We start from the raw sequence: 25,123 nt of genomic DNA on the forward strand, positions 1-25,123 counted from the left end.
AATTAGTAATGTACAATTTGAAACCAACAAAACGAATTAAAATAAACACTAAAAATGCAGACGAAACATAAATTTAAATACAGTACACTGTCTACACAAAATTATTAATTAACAGATGTCGTTGGCGTCATTCTTTTTATCCGAATTCATATATTTTTTTGTTTTCTTTTCTATCCAAACTTCGTTAAGGCGATTAAAGAACTGCAGAGGAGGATCGTACCAACACACCATGTAACGATCTTTTATGACTGATTTATCCTTTTTCACTATTTCGGAAAGCTTTTGAGCTTCCGCTATCCAATCTTGTTCAGACGCTATACCACTGAAACTCCTAAAATAAATAAATAAATAAATAGAAACGTAATTGTTAAAGATCAATCATTTCTCCCTTTGGAAGTGATCAAGACAAAGCTCTCTTTTCCTGTTGTAATATAGATTACGGGAAAACTTTACCTGACAAGGTATCGTTTGGATAGCTCCCTCTTCAACGACAAACTTGCATCTGTGGGTTGAGGAACATCGTCGTACATGTTCTGTGGAATTACCAAAGACATGGTGTAAACAGGACGACAACTACCATCTGGACATGTCACAATTTCTGTACGAACTGGAGTTGTAGAATTGATGAACATTCCTGAAAATAAACATTGAAATGGGAGATGATATGATAATAGAAAAAGCTACCCCCATAACAAAACCTGAAGTCTTTTTTTTTCTGTGCCACTGTATTAATTTTTATTTAAAAAAAATAACAGAAATAAAAGAATGTCAAAAGAGATTACAATTTCACCAAGATAAATCTTGAAATATTTATATATGCACTTATCTTAATTTTTATTTATTTATTTATTTATTTATTTATTATTACTTAAATATAAAGAGCCAATAGGCTTCATATCGTCGAAATGAAGCCATTGGCTTTTATATTTAAGTAACTTAATGGGTGCACCTGTTTGACAGCTCGTATAGCAGAGTATATAAGTTCTTTTCGCTATACCCTTTGGTATTAATTTGGTCTAGCTACTCACTGATGAAGCCTCAAAAAAGGCTGAAACCGGTCTGGGTAGTGACCTCCCACCATAATGTAATAACAGCATACATTTCCTAGGAAATGTGTTTTTACATCATGGAAAATACCAAGATTAGCGATCAGAACTTTACCCACCTTTGCAACGAGTTGCCCGTGTTTGTACTACGCTCTAGGACTACTTGCATTAGCTCACGCTAGTAATCACCGATACTTTTATAGTTTACTATATTCGGCATGAAACTCTGATTCCAATCTTTAAGTTTCTTATTCGGTTTTAAAACAATGTGGGATTTAATATCCCCTTAATTTAAATATTATTTTTTTATTTTTTTATTTTTTGTACAGCATTTACTTCTTTTCAAACCTAACACGTCACTATTCTTTAAGTTGTCATTCCATGAGTCTCTGACTCCATGGAGGTCAAACGTTAATAATAATAATAATATTATTATTATTTTTGAAATATGGCATCATTCAAGAACATGTTGACAGCAGCGCCATCTAGAAAAGTTTATGATTGTTGAGACTTAATACGAGTAGCCTATTTTGTGTGGCATTTCGATGTAGATAATAAATCAGGTCAATGACGTAGATATTAGGCGTACCTAATTGGATGTTGTAACGTTTTTTCAGTATTAATAAATAACATTCGGAAAAAAAAAAAATATATATATATATATATATATATATTCTGTAGTGAAAATAACAGTCTAGACTTTCTTAAAATTAAAATAAAAAAAACAGTATCTGTAATCCTTAGTTATACAACATTAATTAAGTTAGTATTATTGGTAAACAAGAATTTCGATCGCAAAGTAATAAGTACTTTTCATTATTAATCCCCCCCCCCCCCAAAAAAAAAAGCATGACATTATAATTACTAAATTTTAACAGTCTCACATATAAGAGATTGTATAATCTATTATGTTTTCCCTAACATTTGCGGAGTCCCGGTTAAAAATTCAAATGGAGGCCCGCATATCATATGTCTAAATATTTAAAACTTGTAAATGAAGCTAACCAACTGCTAAATGAGTTCTATTATCTTACCTTCACAAAATATATCTTTATAACGACAAAAAATATGTTTAAATCTGTGGTTGGGCGGAGTAGGCAAAATATCCAAGATGGCTGAATTTCGTATGTTGTCTGAGTGTTCTGGTGATGGCCAACGATGTTTGGATGAGTGATAAAATAAATAAATTCAAACATTATTATTTATTTATGTGTGTATTCCATAAAAGTTATTTTTCCATTTCTGAATCTTTCATTTTTTTTAACCTCTTATTTCATAACGTGTGTGTGATATGAGGGCTTTCTAAAACGCGTGACCCAGGATAGCTGGCCTTCTTACCCGGGTCTAAGGGAGGCACTGATATTAATAACAATATGCGTGTTCAAAATATTATAAATTTTGAATTTTTTTATAAAGTTTTGAACTGAATAAATTTTTTTAAAATTGGATTTAAATTTGTAATAATTAAAATTCATAGTGTTACTAGAATTAAAATTAGTTAAGCTGGCTTTATCACATTGGATAATGCGTTATTAACATATTAGGAATAGTTCGTATATGTTCCAAAAGTTTATTTTGTTATATTTATTTATTCCTTTATTTCATATGGTTTTTCCGCGTTATCAAGGTTTGCCAAATTAAAGTAATTGAAAAGGGCCTTCGTTCATACGTCTATAACATGCGGAAACTCTAAAAGGGCTTTTCAAATGAATGAGTTTTAGCCGGTCTCGTATAAAGTGGTACGGTCTTTTCCCGGAAACTCGGCTCACAAATAGAGAGAGAAAGAACTCAGGCGATTAATAGACAGAATACGTCTCTGTGCAATTTCATTCAGGTAACTGAAAGTGAAACGGGATTTAAAATCAAGGGAAAAAAAATCGTCATGAAGGACAACAGAAGTTGATTAATTAGAGCCTTGAGGGTTTAAGTAACATATTAAACAAATGATTTGAGGAAAATGAGCAAACCACGATAAGTAGTCGGTAACTAGGGTTAAACTTGGTGAATTCTATTCTCTTGTATGGTTGTGAGGCTTGGACTTTATTGAGGGAAGATGAGAGGAGACTCTTGTCTTTTGAAATGAAAACCTACAGAAGACTTTTGAGAATCCCCTACACCGCTCCCGAAACCAATGAAAATGTCCGAAAACTGAATGATTCGATTGACGGGAGAAAAAGGAAAATATTCTGAGTCATCAGAAGAAGACAGATGAAATGGTTCGGACATGTGAAGAGGGCTAATGGCATTCCAAAGCAAGCCCTAGAAGGAATCGTTCCGGGACCAAGGGTTAGGGGCCGACCTCGATTAAAATGGACTGGCAACATCAAAAAATGGACAAATTCCTCTCTTTCTCAACTGACATCAAGAACAAGAGACCGAGATGATTGGAGGAGGCCAACAAAGAATATCACCTACTAGCCATGAGTGATCCAACAGTTCATTTAGGACTACGAGAGAGAAAGAAAAAAACTAGGGTTAAAACTGGTTATCAATTGCAAAAAATCAGAAGACCGGAATAAAAGTGGAGTTTACTTTATGACCTTTAAGGAAAACCATATCAACGCCTCTAAGAAATAAGTGGGACCTCCCGCGATGAGTCTTTGACTCCATGGAGGTTTATAATAATAATAATAATAATAAAACGGGAAGTGGGGAGAGGCAGCAAGAGCCACTGTTTGATCTTTTCCAATCTTTTCCGGAACAATTGTCAATAGATGGACAATGTAAGAAAGAACGTCACCCTGTGGATAGAAACCAATACCGAATATAATAAATTCATATATAATATTACGAGGCATGTTGCTTGCAGATTCATATCTAGTATCTTTCGCCACTTACTCATTTAGAACGGAGAGCTCAGAATGCATTTTCTGTAAATGAATGTACAGTATAACCTAAACACATGAAAAAATATTAATAAACACTATTATCCTAAAATACGGCACAATATCAATTATCCGAAATTTATTTCCATACCTTGCACATTAGCTCCCTGAATGTACCTGAACAATTTTGGATACAGTCGCCTCATACTCACAGCCAATGATGGGCCCTCCATTGAAGCACTAACCCATATTGTGGAAGGATATTGCCTCTCCTCATAGTCCTAGAAAACAGTGCATGTTCGGGAAATAACAGTTGGTATGGAAACACAATAAACATTTAGTTTATTATCTCTCTGTATAATACAAAAATGTAAGCGACACTATAAAATTAATAAATAATAAAATATCTATATAAGTGAGATTGTGGTGCCATCTATCGAACGAATAGAACATTATTGCTTTTTCCTACTTGAATATGAATATATTAATTTTAAAAAAGTGCAAAGTGCTATTTATAAATCAGCCACTAAAGGTGAATAATAAAAAATAACATAATCATTAGAAGGATTATTAAGCGAAGGCAGAAACTAGTAATCTACAATTATTCTAATAAATAACTGTAGTCAGTGCAAAAGAAATAATATAGATTTCTTTTGGCGTCGTGAAATTTAATGCATACATTTTTGTATGCATTAAATTTCATTAATAAATTGCACAATAATTAATTTATTTACTGAAATATTTATGAATATTTGTTAAGAAAAAGAGTGAAATAATACTTAATCTTATCCGTCTTCATCTTATTTGATAAATAATTTAGTAAAGAAGGATATATAATATTCTTATATTATATTTAAGAAAAGAGCCTGTGTAGCTCAGTGGATGTGGAGTTTGCACACCACCGCCCTAGGCCGCACGAAGGAAGTCTTGGTTTCGAGTCTAGTCGGCGACTAGAGGAAATTTTTCTAAGCCTTTTTTCGACCGGTTCCCGAGTTAGTCGATCTCTGGCACGGGCAAGCAGGTTTTTCCTCCCGGAAACTCGGGTTTTTCGTCCTGTAAACTCAAGAAAATCGACCGTAGAACCCACATTATTTCAGACATTAAATATATTGTGTTAGGGTTAGAGACCACGAGATGGCGGCACATTTGAGCCGTCTCTCTTCACTGCGTACCGCTTAATTAGTGATAGCCTTGGGCCATCTGTCTCTGATTGGGTACCAGTGGAGATTGAACTGCCCACTCAGTCTCCAAAAGTTAGATAGGGCTAAATGGCCTCGCCTACTCCCGTATATACGGGAATAAAAAGGCGTTAGCTGATTTTTTTTTTTTTTTTTATATTTAAGAAAAAATTATTTTTTTAAAAATTTCTCCTCAGTTATGGCGTTTGTTTAATTTCTCTATCTAATTTAAATTTTTGTATTCATTTATTCTTTGATCTGATTGTAATGCCTTCTATCCTTATCACTAAATCATTACCTACACTAAAGACTGCTCAAACTTTATTGTTAAAAGCTTTTGCCATCAGCCTTAAGGAAGCCAAGACTAATTTAAATAAACTGTTGCAGTAACAAAAGAAGTGTTTATTGGAGATCGCTGGAAAATGATCTACATCAAGATACAGAGTGATTGATATCGAATTGCATTATAAGATTACAACATCGGTTGGAAATAAAATTATGAATTTGAAACTAGTAATAAAATCCTAATTGTGTTGGAGGATACATTTCCAGGAAATGATGACGTTCGATACTTACTTCATTAGTGGATATTACTTGGTAGTCTAAACATTCCACTCCTCTTCTGATACATGCAGAGAAAGAAATTCCGACCTAGTAAAGAAATAAGTACAGTCAATAATCTTTTTTTCTTTTTCAATTCTAATACGGGGATAGCTTATGTAAATATAAATATTTTTGTTCACAACAACCACAACGACATAATAATAATAATAATAAAACTCGGGTTTTTCGTCCCATAAGCTCAAGAAAATCGACCGTAGAACCCACATTATTTCAGATATTAAATATATTGTGTTAGGGTTAGGGACCACGAGTTGGCGGCACTTGTTGAGCCGTGTCACTTCACTGCGTGCCGCTTAATTAGTGATAGCCTTGAGCGAGCTATCTCTGATTGGCTACCAGTGGAGATTGAACTGTCCACTCAGTCTCCAAACATTAGATAGGGCTAAAACGGCCTCACCTACTCTCCGTACGGGAATATAAAGGGCGTTAGCTGATAATACTACTACTAACAATAGTAGTAAATGATATCTTATTTACTCTTATTCTGAACTTTATTTTCTTTTTTTTTTTTTAGCGAGAAATGTCTTCACTGGTGGGACTCCCAGCACTTATATGGAATCCTTTAATCATTTGTTATCCTCATATCTCCTGATTTCCTATTATATGACGAACTTTGACAGGATGGAGAGCTTCTCAGATTCGCTTCACGTTAAATGTTTTCCAGAGTCATGTAGTTCTCTCGAGTAAGCTACTAAAGCCACAGTTAGGCTTCTCTTGTCCAATATGATTTTTCTCCGATTTTTCACTTCCGAAATAGGTTGATTATATAGAGAAACCTGTGGAGAATTCATGACTAAAATTAACCCACGTGAACCACAGTAGTAGGTTTTTTTATTACGTAAATATTTCGTCCTAGGTATCTTAGTACATCATCAGTACAGTAGAAGAATACTAGGGATGACACATAGGATAGGGTGCGTAAGTACGATGGAATCCAAATTGCGTGCAGTGGCGCGTTGCGGCCTCAACTTAAATTAGATTAAATTGAAATAAATTAAATTAAATTACAGTATTTTTACGCAAATTTGTATGAGAATTTCCCATACTTTAGGGATGGCAAGAACATCATTGCGGTTTAGATTTGGTCTGTGGAGTAGGGCTTCAGCACTTTCTTTATATAAACGTTCAAATTATGTGAAGATCTGTGTAGGAGTTTTAGTTTTTTCTTATTCCAATGGATCTTGTGGTTTTGGTTTTCAACTATGTGTTGAGCGAGGCCTGATTTATGCGGTTTGATGAAGCGGATATGGTCTTGATGTTCCGAAATGCGTTAAAAAACGGATCTGCCTGTCTGTCCATAATAAGAGAGTTTACAGAAGCATGGGGCCGCGTAAACACCAGGTAGTAGCATAGGTGAAAGTGTCTTTGGGCAAAGGTAACAGGTTGTGGATCTGGTTGATGGGTTTGTAGGTGGCAGTAAGTTTGTATTTCTTCATAATTTTCGAGAGCCGTTCGGAGATTCCTTTGATATAAGTAATGGGAATCCCATTGGCTTGCTCTTGTCTAGGTTGATGTGTAGAGAAGTTGCTCATGATTTTTTGAGTTGGTTTGAGATTGTATCCATTCAGAGTGGCTGTGTTTGTGATTATTTTCAATTTTTGTTTTAGAGAATCCTCGGAGGAGCAAAATCTGTGTGCTCTGGTTACCAATGATTTAATGATGCCAAATTTTTCAGAGGGATGGTGAGCAGAAGAAAGGTGAATGTAGCGACCTGAAAATGTCGGCTAGCGATAGAGAGATGTGGAGATGGAACCGTCTTCTTTTCTTTGGATGTGTAAATCCAGAAAGGATTTACAATCCCCACCCACAGATGCCCTGTGGGTGGGGATTGTAAATCCCCACCCACAGGGCATCTGTGGGTGGGGATTTAGGTTTGGTCGAAAATTATTTTTGCTATTTCAAAACGAAGTTTTTGCTCGTATCTCTTTTTTAAAAAAGTGCAGACGCGATAAACTTATTCCAACGTTCGCCAAGCTAAAGGAAGTGATTAAATCACCAAGTGCCCATAAAATCTATCAAAAAACAAGGCATTCACTAATGCTGAATCAGCTACGAGATTCCAAACATAAATTGGTAATAAATAATTTAAACATTATAGAACTAGAAGAGATTTGTCAAACACGCTAAATCAAGAGGTGGTACAAGTGATTATTAGTGTCTCAAAAAACTCGGGGATCAAAGCTTTCGATAAAAGCAATATTAACCTTCAGAAAAAATACCTTAACCTGTTAAATCGATCTAAGAAAAATATCAATAAATTACCGACAGAAAAATGGGTGTGGTTAACTTATCTAACCGCCCACTAACAGAAGATGAATTAAATGTTCTAGCAAGGGGCCATAAGTTTCCCTTTCCACCTAAACGCCTCCCATATCAAGATTTCATACACAACATTGAAAGAAACATCAGCCACCCTCCCAGTATTGAAGACAAAAACTTCGTTTTGAAATAGCAAAAATAATTTTCGATGCCGCCCCTTCAGTCTTGAACATTCCACCTTCAGAAATGAAGGCTCATACCTCCTTAAAACATAATAAAAATATAATCATCACTAGAGCTGACAAAGGAAATACGACAGTGGTTCTTTATACTATTTCATATGACCGAAAAATGAATCTATTACTCCGAGACCGAAATACGTATGCAAAACATGACTGTGATCCCACAAAAAGACAGCTGAAGAAACTGAACAAGTTACTCGATAAAACAAAGTCTTTAGATCAAGAAACTTCAAAAAAACGCAAGACATATCATGCTAGACCTCCGAGAATATATGGTTTACCCAAGCTTCACAAGAACAACGTCCCACTCAGACCTATCGTTGATTCAATTAGCAGCCCGACTTACAAGTTTTCAAAATTCTCATCCAACCTTCTCCGTCCCCACATAGGCCATTCAACTTCTTCAATAAAAATTCCACAGAATTTCATGCCAAAATAAAAGGCTTTCATCTGCTGAAAACTGACATGCTAATTAGCTCCGACATCGTTTCTCTATTCACCAATATCCCCCATAAAGAAATTATAGACCTGTTAAATCAAAAATTTCCGTCGGATATTGTTGAACTTTTCAAATTTGTTATCACTTCCGGTTACTTCGCATGGATAGGAAAAATCTACAATCTACAAGCAAGAGGAGGGAACAGCAATGAGGTCCCCCTTGTCATCCAACTTGGCAGACCTAGACCTTTTAGAACATCTTGAAGAAAAGATTCTTGCGTTTAAACCAAACCAAATCTCTGGCTTCGATATGTCGAAGCCAGATATCTTCGCAGCCTGGAGTCATTTCGAACAAGAACTACTTCAGTTTTTAGAAAAAGTCAACCTTCTTTATCCACGCATCAAATTTACATTAGAAAAAGAATCCCCACCCACAGAGCATCTCCTTTCTGGATTTACACATCCAAAGAAAAGAAGACGGTTCCATCTCCACATCTCTCTATCGCAAACCGACATTTTCAGATCGTTACATTCCCCTTTCTTCTGCTCACCATCCCTCTGAAAAATTTGGCATCATTAAATCATTGGTAACCAGAGCACACAGATTTTGCTCCTCCGAGGATTCTCTAAAACAAGAATTGAAAATAATCACAAACACAGCCACTCTGAATGGATACAATCTCAAACCAACTCAAAAAATCATGAGCAACTTCTCTACACATCAACCTAGACAAGTACAAGCCCATAGGATTCCCATACCTCATATCAAAGGAATCTCCGAACGGCTCTCGAAAATTATGAAGAAATACAAACTTACTGCCACCTACAAACCCATCAACCAGATCCACAACCTGTTACCTTCGCCCAAAGACAAACTTTCACCTATGCTACTACTTGGTGTATACGAGGTTCCATGTTCCTGTAAACTCTCTTATTATCGACAGACAGGCAGATCCGTTTTTTAACGCATTTCGGAACATCAAGACCTTATCCGCTTCATCAAATCGCATAAATCAGGCCTCGCTCAACACGTAGTTTAAAACCAAAACCACAAGATCCATTGGAAAAAGAAAAAACTTCTACACAGATCTTCACATAATTTGAACGTTTATATAAAGAAAGTGCTGAAGCCCTACTCCACAGACCAAATCTAAACTGCAATGATGTTCTTGCCATCCCTAAAGTATGCGAAATTCTCATACAAACTTGCGTAAAAATAACTTTACTGTAATTTAATTTTAATTTAATTTATTTCAATTTAATCTAATTTAAGTTGAGGCAGCAACGCGCCACTGCACGCAATTTGGATTATATATGTATAGAAAACAAATGCTAACTGATATCCTCCAATCGTTTAGGAGAATTAATAAGATGTCGGAGAAAATATCCCATCTTTCTTTTCTTGCTGTGTTCAATTATTCTCTTAGTCATAATTACTTAATTGTTCAATTAAGTTCGAAAATTAAATACTTTTTCCATTCTTCAATGGTCCAATGACATCACTAGACGTCACTGATGATTACGTGTAAGCATGGATACCGGGTACTAACTTCAAAGGCACGTTGTCTAAAAAATATCACCAAAAATCGACCAGTCGTATGCTAGCCTATGGACGTGGTATGCAGAAAATTCACCGAAAACAATTTATCGAGCAATAAATAATCGAATAAACAATTAATCCAAACCAATTCATCGAACAACATCGTTAATAGAAGAACCAAATTAATCTCAAGGTAATTCCTCCAAAAGCAATTCATTGATCAGCAATTAATCGAAAATACAATTTATCGTAAGGCAATCCGTCGAAAACCAACAATTCATCGAAAAATCACGATTCATCGCAACTACAAATCATCGAATGAACACATCACTGAAAAAATGTTCAATGAATTGCCATTCCGTTAAACTGTCTTTCGATTAATTGTTTTTGATGAATTTCTATGGAACCATGGACTTGAACACGAGAGTGCAAAGTAAGTCCAACACGAATATCGACAAGGCATGAGAACTCACTTATTGGCTCTGCGACTGTTATTCAGCTCAGGATCGTTCTGCTCTTGGAACCCATTAACTACAGCATACCGTGAGCAGCCGAATAAAAAGATGGTTTCCTGTTTACCCACCATTCAACAGGTACCGTACTAGTCACATCACGTCTCTTCCCGATATCGATCAGCAATGGCAAAGATCAATATGGTACACAACTCCTGTACCATGTATGCTGATCTTTCACCGTATTTCACTCTAAATTGGGAAATTCTGGACGGTTAGAGAAATGAGTGTATTTTTAAACTAAAATAGATTCATTGCCCTAAAGAATGTTTCATGACCAAAGGTTAATCATTTTCATTCGTTAGAAAAGAAAGCGGACGCATGTAACTGTTACATGATTGTATGAGATTGATTTTGTATGACACAGACACACAAAGAGAGAGAGAGAGAGAGAGAGAGAGAGAGAGAGAGAGAGAGAGAGAGAGAGAGAGATTTATTGGCTCTGTTAGAGCCCAAACAGAGCCAATAAATCATTACCTAAACATGTATTAAAATATCTGTAACATTTGTAATATTTGTAACATTTCAAAGATAATGGCAAATTTTTATAGCATAACCGAAACATTACATCATCGTCCTAATTTTAGCTGTAAGGATTTAAATATTAGGACGCTACTGTAATATTGCCTGTGTAGCTCAGTGGAAGTGGGGCTTGCATCCGAAGATAGACTTCAGTTGTAGTCTAGTCACCGACTGGAGGAACTTTTTCTAAGCCTTTCTTCGACCGGTTCTCGAGTTAGTCGATCTCTACCACAGGCAAGCGGGTTTTCTTTCCCTGAAACTGGGGTTTTTCGTCCCTTAAACTCAAGAAAATCGACAGTATAACCCACGTTATTACAGACAGTAACATATCCTGTTAAGTACCAAGAGATGGCAGCACTTGTTTGCCCGTCTCTTCATTGGTTGCTGCATATAATTAGTGATAGTCATGGGCCAGCTATCTCTGATTGGTTACCGGCCGAGACTGAACTGCCCCATTCAGTCACCAAAAGATAGGTGAGGTTAAAAGACCTCACCTACTCACTATGATTGAATAAAAGGCCTCAGTTGATTGTTGTTGTTGTTGTTATTATTACTGTAATATTTCACAGGATTTCGTGAAAGGGCGATCAAATTTGAATTGGTTCCAATGTACTGTGTTTATTGTGATTCACTCACGTGTATTTCAACTAAATTACTAGAGAGATCACTGTGAGATGTCATATACTAACATAATAATAATCCACCATATTTACAGGCCCTTAAGGACCATGATCTGCCTAGATTGACTTTCGTAACTATAATTTTAGAACAAGGTGGTTTGGTCTTAGATCTAAATATATATTCCACTGTGTATATTGCTTGTGTTTTTCGTGGTTACAAGATGAAAACACCTTCATTTGAAAAAACCTTGATATTTCTTCCCATACTAGACCGGATTCAAACCAGGGTCTTTTCAACCAAAAATCATCTTGGGAAATAACTCTTGTCAGTAGGTTATGATGGATGCCAATTGATTCGAATATTCTTGAAACGAATGCCAAAGGGATCGACCATTTGATGACGATTTTAAAATCGACAATTCCCATTATTTAGTCAATATCGACGATGCCCGTTGGATGGAAAACCTTGGGGGTTCGAAATTGTCTAGTAAGGGACGAAACGAATTCTTCTAGAGTCATCTGAAGACGAATTAGGCCACCTCGTACTGGACGTGAAACATTTTGATAAAACAGATGAACTTGTTTTTCTGACCAGTTTATCTGTTTTACAATAACAGACATAATACAGTATTACCTCCATAATAGCTTTCGTTCACAATTCAAAATGGTACCAACAAACACCAAGAAATTCCCGTATAAACTCAGATATTTAATGAGACAGAAAATTGGAGCTACGTCATGAATCCGAAAACTTAACAGATCACTGAAAGAAATAAAGAAAAAAAATCAGGTCTACGAAAGTAACCTAAGCTGGCATAGTGCATGCTAAGATATATTAAATACCACTGAAAAGTAGATTATGATCACCAAAAATAATAACCGATAAATTTGCATTGATCTTTAATTAAAAATCGATAGCATAAACTGATATACTTACATGAACACAAAGAACTACTACGATTATCTTAAGCATCCCCATCTTGTAAAATTCCTGATACAATAGACGCTAAAAAGGTAAAATAAATATTAATAATGGTCGTTTTTTTTTTTTTTTTTTTTTTTTTTTTTGAGGGTTGAAAAATAAATATTTGAACAATGAGTAAAGTATAAAATAAAAATAACATAATTAGATATTCGTTGAAATAATTTCGCTGCTTAAACCTCCAATTAAAGTTCTCTTGATAATGACGTGCTATCAACATTGGGCTTACTAAGACAAATGAAGCCTTTTCCTTACTTTTAAGCTAAAGTCTATCCCATGGAGGATTCTGAAATCTCTAAGTAGCGCTGGCAGAGACCAGCCTTCTCCACTTTGCAATTATTAAGAATGATAATTTAGCATATAAATTAAATTCTCGCTCTTCTTGCATTTTAATATATATTATCTATGAAAAAGAATATGTGGTGTGATTTATAGAGATTAAGAAATTATGAATATTAAAAAAATTATACTAAAATCTTAAAATCTAAATTACAAATAACTATTAATTTTGTATTTTAAATCATAATTTATAAAAACGAAAGATCATGAAATACACAAAATTTTTTATAGTTCCTATGAAATTTGCCGATGTAGAAAATAGTAGTTTTAAAATACGTATTAACTTCAGTTGATTGAATTCCGAATAAAAATATTGTGGACAATATATTTGTGTCGTTTTTCAATATGCTATAAATTATTTTAAGAAAAGAACTTAAATCTGCCGATAGTTATCATGTCTGTGATATTATTACTATAAAGATTTAAAACGCAAAAAAAAAAATAAATAAATAAAAATCTATTGATCATTATGACTTAGTTGTGAACTTTTTTTCCTCATTTGATAAAAAAGGCAATTAACGTTGGTAATTTACTAGAAATTATTAAAAATATAACAAACCTAGGTTCGATATTTGGAATTATGCAATTATTTGCATAATTCCAAATATTTCGATATTTGTATTTCTATTATTATTTCATTTTAAATTTTCGTATAGTAGTTGACAAAGAGAAGTGGTTTATCATAAATTAACAACCTACCTGTTCAAGAGCGATGATGAGAGTGACGGTTATTCTTCCGGAACTCCCGGTTTATATATACGGGAAGACATCTTTACGGGGGTCACATCTTAGATTATTTCCCCCATTCCTTAGGAAGGGGGGGGACTACATACATGCCTATTTCGAGCGAGTGGTTCTCTTTATATAAATGGAGGTTAGTGAAAGCGAAGCATGCGAGCAAAACTTAGCTGGAGAAGAAATAGATGGGGGACAGGGGGACGGTGGCGACGGGGGGGGGGGGAACAGGGACCATGTTCAACCTCTAAACTGCCTCTTCCTAGATCAGCTGTAATTAGCGGACGTGATTTCAATGCAAAACGAGTTACGTTACGGAGTTTTAAGACGTGCAGGTTGACAACAGGTTGTTGAACTCAAGACGAAAAAGTCATATTGTAAGAATTCTTATGCCACAGGCTGTTGTCGTCTAGCAGTTCTATCAACTTCTAAGAACTTAGTAAACAAAAAAGGTGACGAGAAAATCAACTGGAAATCACTGTCAAGGTAAAGTTCTTCAACAAGAAGAAACAGGTTCCCTAAAAGCTCGACTGACAGTTTTTTTTTTTTTTTTTTGTGACTCATGTGCGTGTATTGGTAAACAACACAAAAACAACAATAACGCATATCCAAAGACAAATAACATCGATATAATTTTTGATACTTCGAAAATCTTATTAGCTTGTTAGCTAATTACAAAATTATTAATCATATCTATTTATTTTATGCTTTGCACGATCATCCATTCATCCACAAAAAATGGATAAAATTCAAAATAAATCGGACGAATTTGTATTCCCCATCTGTAAAGCTAAAACAACAATAACAAAAACGAATTAAAAAAAAAAAACTTAAAAGATTTGAACAAGATTATAACGATACAGCATGCAATCATTATCTTCAAGTCAAATCGTCTTTATCTTAATTATTTTTTAATATTTTCGTTAGCTCAATACTCAATAAAAACATTGTCATGTCACAAAATCTAAATAAACTTAATAAGTTTATTTAGATTATCAAAATCAGTTATCAAAAAGTAGTGTATGGAGTCGGGTGGTGGAGATGTGAGTATGCAAGATTTAAGGCAACCAGTGGTATACTATAAGAATCAATCCTTGGTCCATTGTTATTCAGTGTTTACAACGATGACATTGGGAAGGATTTTACAGAGAACATACAGCTATTTGCTGATGATGCAAAGATAGGCAGGGTAATCAGGAATGCAATTAAGCACAGTTACAGAATGAAAAAGTATAATTGTCGCCATTTGAAAATGGAAAATGGTTATCAGTTCAATGTTAGTAGATGTAAATGTAAATCCATGCATTTTACCGTAATGAGATATCCAATATCATATTATATTGGTGGAATTATGCTCGAAGAAAATAAACAGGAAGTTGAAGTTCAAGAGTCATATAGCAAAGATTGAACTCAGAGAATAATTGCAATGCTGAAAAGAACTTTGACACGTAAAGATAAGGAAGTCAATTTGTCTCTTTACAAGGCGTGGATAAGACCTCACTTGGGCTATTATGAGCGGGTCTAGTCTCTTGGTTCCAGTGGTGATTCTGATACAATGGAGAGAGAGAGAGAGAGAGAGAGAGAGAGAGAGAGAGAGAGAGAGAGAGAGAGAGAGAGAGAGGATAAAGGAAGCAGTTCAAATGATATCAGGATTGTAGAATACTGATTATGAAAACAGATTGAGAATTTGTAGACTGCAGACACCAGCAAACAGGAGAAAGAGGGGGGGGGGTGATATGATTGAGACTTACAAACTTCTGAAAGGATCATAAGGGATTTCAGTTGATGGAGTTTTTCTTTTTATGGAGGGTGGGGAAAGGACGAGAGGACATCCATTGAAGTTGAGAATGAATGCTGTCAAGAAGGGGTTGAGGGCTAGATTTTTCTCTATCATAGGGTGGTGTGCGTGTGATTGCAATGGATTATCATTGGATGTGTGTGTGTGTGTGTGTGTGTGTGTGTGTGTGTGTGTGTGTGTGTGTGTGTGTGTGTGTGTGTGTGTGTGTGTGTGTGTGTGTGTGTGTGCGTGCGTGTGTGTGTGTGTGTGTGTGTGTGTAGCCTGAATGAATTCAAGAACAGGTATAATAGCTGGTGAGTGTAGTATGTGGTCTTCCTCGATGAGTCGCTTACTCCTAGAGGTCTCTCGTAACAACAACAACAACAACAACAACAATAATAATAATAATAATAATAATAATAATAATAATAATAATAATAATAATAATAATAATAATAATAATAATAATAATAAATTCAAGAAGAGGAGAAAATGATAATTAAAAGTGCACCTGGACAAATGGGTTAAGTGCGCATAAAACAGTGAAATATTAAAAATTAAACATGATTAAATCTTGTGCCCTAACTACCCCTCAGCAGCTTCGTAAAAATTAATATTCCACCTACAAAGTTTGTAGCATCTAAGTAAGAAAAATTATTAACAGCATTATATTATAACCAGACTATCAAGATAAAATAAAGCATCACTAGACTTTACTTTGTTTTACATGAAATTTTAAATATTTCTTTGATTATTTGAAATAGTTCATAAAGAACTAAATATACTTTAGAGTTTATTTTTAGAAAACGTAGAAGCAACATACTCTTTCCTTTAAATGAAAAAAAAAAAACATAAGTCTGTCCAATGTTTTCAAAAATAGAAACAGAACTAAATCAAGTCCTGAAGATACTTCAGGAGCAAACTTTGTTTGCTTATACTTGGATAAAGGATTAAACTAAATATATAATTTATAGTCTAGCCAAGCGAAAAAACTTCCAACATCTTTCTTTAATCCAGAGTAATTTAATAATAAGGTGTGACACCTTTTGACAACTCGTATAGGTAAATATGACTTCTCCATTACTTCCACCTTGGTATCACCACCTATAGGTCTGACTTCCACTGACGAGACCTCAACAATAAAGGTCGAAGCCGGTTGGAAGCTTAGGTGATGAATGGCAATGTTGTAGCCCATGAAGTTTTAACTGAGGCTCGACTGTTGCTGTCACCCTGGTCCTGGTGCGTGGGGGGAGGGGTAATGAATGGCAATGCTGTAGCCCATGAAGTGAACTGAGGTACGACTGTTGCTGTTAACCTCCAGACGAAATATGAGGGGTTCTGCTCGGTGGTTGGGTGAGCCTCCCACGGGTTAGAGTCAACGCTGAGAAGTCTTCTCAGTGGCAGGGTGACCTGTTACTGAGGGGAACAACGGTGCGTTTTTTGATCCTGCGGGTTGCTCATTTTTATTGATCCGAGAGATCTCACGAGTTTGTTGGAGTGGTAATCCCCACACTGAAATGGCCCTTCCACTACCCAGACCGGTATAATGCTATGCATTATACATGTCTGCAAGGAGATCTGCTTTGCATTATGGGAGATACTAAGGCAAGTAATGGAAACTTATACCATGAGTTGCCCCAGTCCTGATTATATATCAGGCGCAAACTTTGTTTGCTTACACTTGGATAAAGGATTAAACTAAACATATAATTTAAATTAAATAAATATAGAAATAAGTTTAGAAATAATGGATGTAAACTAGGTTACTTAATTAGTAAACTAAAGTGATAAAAATATTAAATAATAGATATAAACTGTAAACTAAAGATTGAAAAAATATTAGAAATTATTAATAGAAGGATAGAATCGATTCTTGTTTGGATAATCGTTTAATTGATGCTGCTTCACTTAAATTAATAACAGAAAAATGTTCTCTTAAGTTGTTTGCGGATAATATTAAAAGTTTGATAGATCTCTAGATTAAAATACTAAAAAAATCATTAAAAGATATAAAATATCTAATTCATACGCGGTTATTTTCTGTAATTTAGCTGAATATTCGACAAAACTTGAAAAATGGAAGAACTAGTAATTTCTAAAATAAAATAAAATAATAAAAATAAAAAACATGTATACGTAGCCAGAATATTAAAATAACTATTAATTTGCATTTCTATAAAGCGTTAAAAAGAATATTAAATATCAAATATGAAATAGAATTAATTAGATATAAAAGGAAAGATTTTTGAAATATATACACATACTCGTGTATATATTTCAAATTCTTGATAAGGATTTTTGCCATCTGAAGATGATCTAGCTATTTAATTTCCAAGTGTTCAATTGTGCAATCTCCTGACCATATTTACACATGGAAACTCACAACGTGAAGAATCATATCTTCTTCTACTGATGACGAAATCCATAAGATCGCTGTTAAAATAGCGGACATTATGATTGTGAATATATAAACCACCTGCAACTGTTTGGCCAAATGATGTTCTGCAGTCATACTCCCACCCAACGGTGTACTCTGGGGATTTCAACAGTCATCATGCTTCTTGGAAATACGATCGGAATGATCAAGGTGCCTTTTTCCTTGGCATCAAAAATCATGCCAAGGAAAAAGGCACCTTTAAATCAAGGGCAAGGAATAAAGAATATAACCCAGATTTGGCATTCGTCTCAACTGATAGTGAATCACAAACCATACAGTCTTTCCGATGTATTCTTGAGTTTCTCCAAATAGCCAGCACCGTCCCATCTTTATGGAATTAGGAGCCTAAATTCCAGTGATAACATCATTTCCTATATCAAGATGGAGTTTCCAAAAAAAGCTAACTGGGCAAACTTCACTGCGGATCTAGACGCATGCCTTAGAAGAATTCCCCCAAATCACAAAAAAAGTATACACGGTTCACTGGAGTAGTCACAGCGGTAGCAAAAAATACACATTCCTAAGAGACCACCGAAGAAAAATACGTGCCAGAATGGATCAATGAAAGCGAATCCCTGTATCAAGAATTCCTTGAAAGTAAGGATCCCGAGATAGGAGAAGAACTGTTCCATAGTCTCAACGCTGCTTGTAGGGAAAAGTGGATTCAAATAACGGAAAACAAAGATTTCAAACACTGTACTAGAAAAGTTTGGTCGCTACTTAACAAGCTGGGTTCAAGCCCCTCTGTACCAAAGAAATCTCCTTTTTCGATCCAAATCAGATAGCTGCTCGTATTGTTTCGTTTTTTAGAGCTCCGATAGATAAAGAACATACTAAAGAGGTAAAACACGAACTAATGAAGTCTGTAACTCAAAAGAATCAACAATTCTCTCTGCCTTTTTCCCGTGAGGAAATATCCTCGGCGTTTCAAAATATCAAAATGGGGAAGGATCCTGGATTTGACAATATTCATAATGAATTCCTGATATACTGTGAACCTTATACAAGATTGTGGCTGACTAAGTTCTTTAACGATATACTTGAAAGTGGCTGCATTCCTAAAGAATTTAAAAAGACAAAAATCATTGCTGTGTTAAAACCAGGTAAGCCAGCAGAGAGAGAGAACTGAAAGCTATCGCCCCATAGCCCTTTTAAGTGCAAGCTACAAATTGTTGGAGAGACTAATATTGAATAGGATCAGTGAGAAAATTTTGGGACATGTTCCAATAGAACAAGCGGGGTTCAGAAGAGATCGCAGCTGCACAGATCAAGTTCTCAGCTTAACAACCTACACTGAAGCAGGATTTCCAAGATGTCTGAAGACTACTGTAGTCTTTATTGACTTAGCAGCAGCTTACGATACTGTTTGGAGGGGGGGAACTCATATATAAATTTCTTAAGGTCATCCCATGTAAAATATTGGATCATCTCCTAAACAAATTACTATGTGATCGATATTTCAGGGTAGTCACCGGAGGAAGCATCGGTAAACAGAGAGTGCTTAAGAATGAATTACCTCGGGGCTCGCTGCTCACACTGCTTTTTAGCCTTTACATCGCAGATATACCTGAAACAGCCAGCAGGAAGTTTGCTTATGCAGATGATCTAGCTTTGGCGATCAGCCAGAAGTCTATAAAAAGAACTGAAGAAATATTGACAAATGGTGTGTTGGCTTTATGGCAGTCCTACAAAAAATGGAGATTAACACCAAATTCTGGTAAAACCGAATGTTCTTGCTTTCACCTCAATAACAGACTCGTAAATCAAAAACCATATATGCTGATGGAACATTAATTTCGTTTAATCCGACACCTAAATATCTGGGAATAACTCTGGATAGAACTCTGTCATATAAACAGCATGATTAATATCGCTGCTAAAGTTTGCACCAGAAATAACATAGTTCAGAAGCTTTGTGGTACTATATGGGGCTCAAGTGCCACAACTGCGGTGCACTGGGTCTAGTTTACAGTGCAGCAGAGTATGGTGCTCATGTCTGGCTCAATAATTACCATGTCAATAAACTAGATACGCAACTTAACTCCACTCTGCGTTTAATAGCGGGTTGCATTAGGAGTACACCCTTAGAATGGCTCTCCACTTTGAGCCATATTGCTCCTCCGGAACTGCGACGACAGGAAGCCTTGCTTCGTGAATATAAAAGAATTTTAAATAACCCAAACCTCCCAATACATGAATTTATTGCAGATGCTTTATCTAATAGACTAAAATCCAGAATACCTGCCATAAAAACCGATCGTAATCTTCTTAGCCAGAATGACAGTAGGGTGAGTCGTTGGGATGTACTGTGGTCCCAAGCAATATCACCTGAAGTTCGTAATTACATAAATATCTTCCAACCATCTGGATTTGACCTGCTCAGGAATATATGAACAACGGCTAACAGGAATCGTACAGGTGATAGTGTATGTGGAGACTTACTTTCAAAGTGGGGTAAAATACCAAATCCTCACTGTCCCTTGGAGCCGAGACCCAAACTATTCGCCATATAGTACAGGAATGTGAGCTGATGGCATATCCAGGTGACTTTAAGGATATCTTTGACCTATTCCCAGAGGCGATCAACTGGATTAAAATCCTAAATGTTAAAATATGATTAATCTTCTGTCTGATGCTTGTCATAAATTTCGTGTTTGTATTTTGCCTGAACGTAGATGTTTTATTTTTTATTAATATTATCATATAGGTGTATCTTATCTATATTCATATGTATTTTATCTTATTGTCTTTTAACCATGTGTACATGCCATACGATAAATAAATAAATAAATTTCTAAGTGGAGGTCACAGGATTTTCTCTCTCAAAAACTTGTAGTTTTTGGTTACGACAGAAATTGTTAAGGCAATGAGACCATTGTGTTATGTTGGTTAAAATCTGTGTTCAGTCCGGTACGCCTGTTTTCGATGGTGAGAATTTCGAGTTTTCGGGTAAAAAAAATCCGCCACCTCTGTATAAGACCGTTTAACTCACCCTTAAATGAAAACCACTTATAAATGATCTTCGCGGCTTCTTAGACGGCATTTAAACTCAGGTGTTTCCAGTCAAAGGGCATCGCCGATACTGACCCCGAAACTCGGATTTTCTAGTATAAAACAAGTAACCGGGCGATGTGTTTTTGATCATGATCTAAAATTGGGAGGAAACAATTTAGACTATAAAAAAGTTTATTGTTTCTTTAATTGCATGTGTGATTCTAGATTGTTCTGCATAATGAATGAGTTTCCAGCAGGCAAAACCCTACACACTTCGTGTGAGACCGGATAACTCACCCTCACTAGAAAAGCCTTCATACAGTTTCGTCATATCCGGTCTCACATAAATAGGATTAATTAGATATAAAAGGAAAGATTTTTGAAATATATATATACATATATGCAAAAAACAAAAATAACTGCAAGATGAAAATCAAACAACACTTAATTTTATAAAATAAAAAGAAAAAAATGTCTAGAAGATCGACCCACTTGATATTAAACTAAGTTTGATGCTAATTTTTATACAATAATTATTATATTTTAGTTATTAACAATTTACCTTTTTTTTTTTTTTGGTTCTAATTTCCTTAGAGCAGTGGTTTTAAAGATATTCTGAAACAGGTTTGAATTTTGTACAACAGAATTTCTAAAAGTTAGCAGATTTTGCTTAAATAACATAAGTTTTGAATAAATAAATAAATCTAAATAAATTTGCTCTGAATTTGTGTCATCATGAGTACTCTAAGTGACCCTTTTCAAAGAGTCAATCAGATTCTTGATAGAACAAAATAATAATTAAAATAAAATAAAAAAACTAAAAAATAGTTTAAGAAAAGGAATACAGTTTAAGGCTACATTTATTTGAAATTACCGAAAAAACACCCGATGCTACAAAGACAATCATTTGAAAGGAAAAGCTTTATTAAAACATATACTTTGAAAATGAATCAAACTTTGCATACCTTGGTCTCAGTTCGAGATGCTTTGTATCTGAGATGGCTTTACCGCTCTACTCTGCTATACTGTACAATTTTCACAGTGATCCATCTCTCCTGTTACAGGATTTTGAAAACATTTCTGGATATTACTCTGAGACATCATAGGATTTTTATGAGATATTTATTACTTTATAGAGAATTTACGACATTAGTTTAGTATTGGATAACAAGAAGTATACGAAGAATTCTAGTTTACTACAAGGAATTGATCGATTTTTTTTTATTTTCAGAACGAAAGAATATCCTTGAAAATCGCAAAGATTATTTAGCGTTGTAAAATATCTAGAAAGTAATAAATATCGCATAAAATAATTTTACGCCAGGCCTTATGGGACAGACGTTAATGTATTTTCAGTATATAATGTAGCTGTGAAATCGACAGCTATATTCCATATCTAACATCCGGAGTTTAAAAGTGAATAATAATAATATTTATTGCCCGACTCATCATATTTACTCAAGATTAGAGCGAAATAAAATAGAAAAATAAATATATACTTGTTTCATTTCGCTAAAGTAAACAAACTTTTAATTGTGTATCTTTCCCCTATTATGCCTTTATTTTCTAAATGTAAATGCAATAAGTTTATAAGCATGTTGTTAGTAAGAAAGAAATTTGAAGCAGACGATCTTTGATTTTATTCTTTAAAATCGGTCGCTGACCATGATGACTCCCTTAAATACCTCCCTCTCGCAAATGAAAATTACTCGTGTGAGAGATCAGGCAAGTTTACCAGCAAGGGCATTGGCCCTCAAGCATGTTATCGCTTTCTACGAGTTTGGGGCATCAGAAACAGAGATGAAAGTCACAGATAAATGTCACAGTCACAGATAATAAAGCAGTCAGAACATTCTTTAGCCAAAGAAAGCTATTGTATTATTATTATTATTATTATTATTATTATTATTATTATTATTATTATTATTATTATTATTACCACGGAATCCGAAGATTCATTATTCTTGTATGATTACTTTTTTTTTAAAAAAAAAATTTCAGACTCCACTGGTTTAAATTGCTGGTTTTTAAACCCATTTCGTCATATCACACGTTTTATGTAATATTGATACCTATAAATAGCAACTAACAGATTATTTAGAATTATTTTAGTATTGCCTATGGAAGTTGTTCTATTATCTTTTACTTGAATGTGGAAAAAAAAAAAAAACAAGTATTTATCTATATCCTAAGAACTAAAAATTCAATCCATAAAATGACGATAATTGAAGAAAAACTTGAGGTTCAGTATCTTTTCTACTCTTATATAAACTCCGAATATGTTCATTTTTCATTCTCACATGTGTGTGTGTGTGTGTGATGACCAGAGTTTGTCAATTTTTTCTTACCGTTAATATTAAAATTTGATTTTTTGCCATCTTTTTAATTCTCGTGCTAAGAAATAAATCCAGATATAGTTGAATGAAATATTCGTCTGCATTTAGCATAAATGACATTTAATTACTCATTCAATTCATCTTCACCTAATTTACCTAAGTCAAATACAAAATGCATTTTTTATGCGAAATAATAATCTTAAACTTTAGGTTTCAATTTTTTCTGTAAGAGTGCGCTGTGCAAAACAGAAGTAAAGTAGTACTAATCGTTGCATGTGGCGCTCATTTTTGAATTGAAACAAACAAACAAAAAATTCTGGTAATATCTGTTTGTTCTTCATTCTGATGCTCAACCTACTGTGCTCAGAATAATAACTTCCCGATCAAAACTATTCAGGCACTAATATTATGGTTTAATAACTTTAGAATTGGATTTAATAGCGTGATCCCAGGTAAATTATTAACAATGGTTGTGATTGGCGTTACTTCTTCGGGAACGCCTTTTCAAAAGACATCACGTGGAGAAGTTTGGAAGTAATGCTGAATATGGTCTATATATATAGCACAATATTTATGCTTCGATTTATTATTTATATTATTATTATTATTTCTTTATTCAGTTGTTTATTTTGTGTTTTGTATTAATTTCGCTGCAATGAATTTAGCATGCTAGCGAAATTAAGTAGATGTTGAAAAAATGGATATGATATTTTTCATTAGTTTGTGGAGACTGCAGATGAAATATGTCAGTTTAATTAATATTGAATTTAATTTTTTATTTACGTACTCTTAATTAAGAATTCCAGTTTTGTATTTTCCTCATCATATTTTCTATGTTCACAATGTGAACATAGAAAACAGTCTCCTCCTTTAGTCTGTGCAATATTACGAAAATTACACTTGAAATTCCCGCAATAATAAGGCTAGTTCATTGGGCCGCCATAGATGGCGCCTTGCTTGTGCTCATGTTCATTTAATTATTTTCATATGCACTGGATGGTGATCGTTTAATTTTGAGTGATTCTTAGCTTTCTTTTGCTTACATTTAACTCTAGCTATGGTTGAACAAAAAACAGTTTACAATGGTGGGGAAATCAAGAGTAGGCACACTTGATTTACATTTAATATTTAGATTTCTAGCAGTGCATGATGTTCTGGAGATATGGGAGAGGTAAAAATAGTGGGTCAGAGGGACACTGAAAAAGTATTACTACGTGTCCTCCGTTGGTCCTGCAAAATGGCTAATCATCAAGACTCTAGAACGAAAGGTGTCGGAAAATACATACACACGCACGCACGCACGCACACACACACACACACACACACACACATTTTTTTTTTTCAATTAAAATTTGTGCATCTCGTTGTGCAGCTGGAAGAATGAGAGGTGGTGCAACTTTCGATTGGAAAAGACCCAGGTTCAATTCTCCTCATGATAAGAGGGATCTTTATGTGGTCTTTTTTTTATTTGAATATGAGTTTACCCGTCCTCATCATAACGGAAGTTACACTGGTTTCCCTCTAGTAAATTTAACTTCTACTCTGCCGTCTAACAATAGACAAACTACTGTGTACCAGATAGTGGTGAGATGCCTGTGTCACCCTGTGGAAATGGCATTTGCATCCGTAGTACTAGATCGCCCGAAGAAAGACCGTTCTAAGTTGGATTCTAGACGATTAATGCAATTCTTGTATGTATATATATATATATATATAT

General features: G+C 34.7%; 1 protein-coding gene across 1 annotated transcript; it reads right to left on the bottom strand.

Moving 5' to 3' along the window:
• Positions 1–108: 108 nt before the first annotated feature.
• Positions 109–22,116, bottom strand: LOC150098697 (heme-binding protein 1-like). Its single transcript, XM_090405735.1, has 6 exons — positions 22,036–22,116; positions 12,744–12,812; positions 5,626–5,700; positions 4,023–4,152; positions 454–634; positions 109–331 (listed from the first exon to the last, which is right to left on the bottom strand). The coding sequence occupies exons 2-6, from the start codon at positions 12,783–12,785 to the stop codon at positions 109–111; spliced, it is 651 nt and encodes a 216-aa protein (XP_090261861.1). The 5' UTR covers positions 12,786–12,812; positions 22,036–22,116.
• Between the last annotated feature and the right edge of the window lie 3,007 nt (positions 22,117–25,123).

The sequence above is a fragment of the Typopeltis vanoorti genome, chromosome 15 (genome assembly GCF_054136105.1).
Source record: "Typopeltis vanoorti isolate ZY-2024b chromosome 15, IOZ_Tvanoo_1.0, whole genome shotgun sequence".
Taxonomy (NCBI): domain Eukaryota; kingdom Metazoa; phylum Arthropoda; class Arachnida; order Uropygi; family Thelyphonidae; genus Typopeltis; species Typopeltis vanoorti.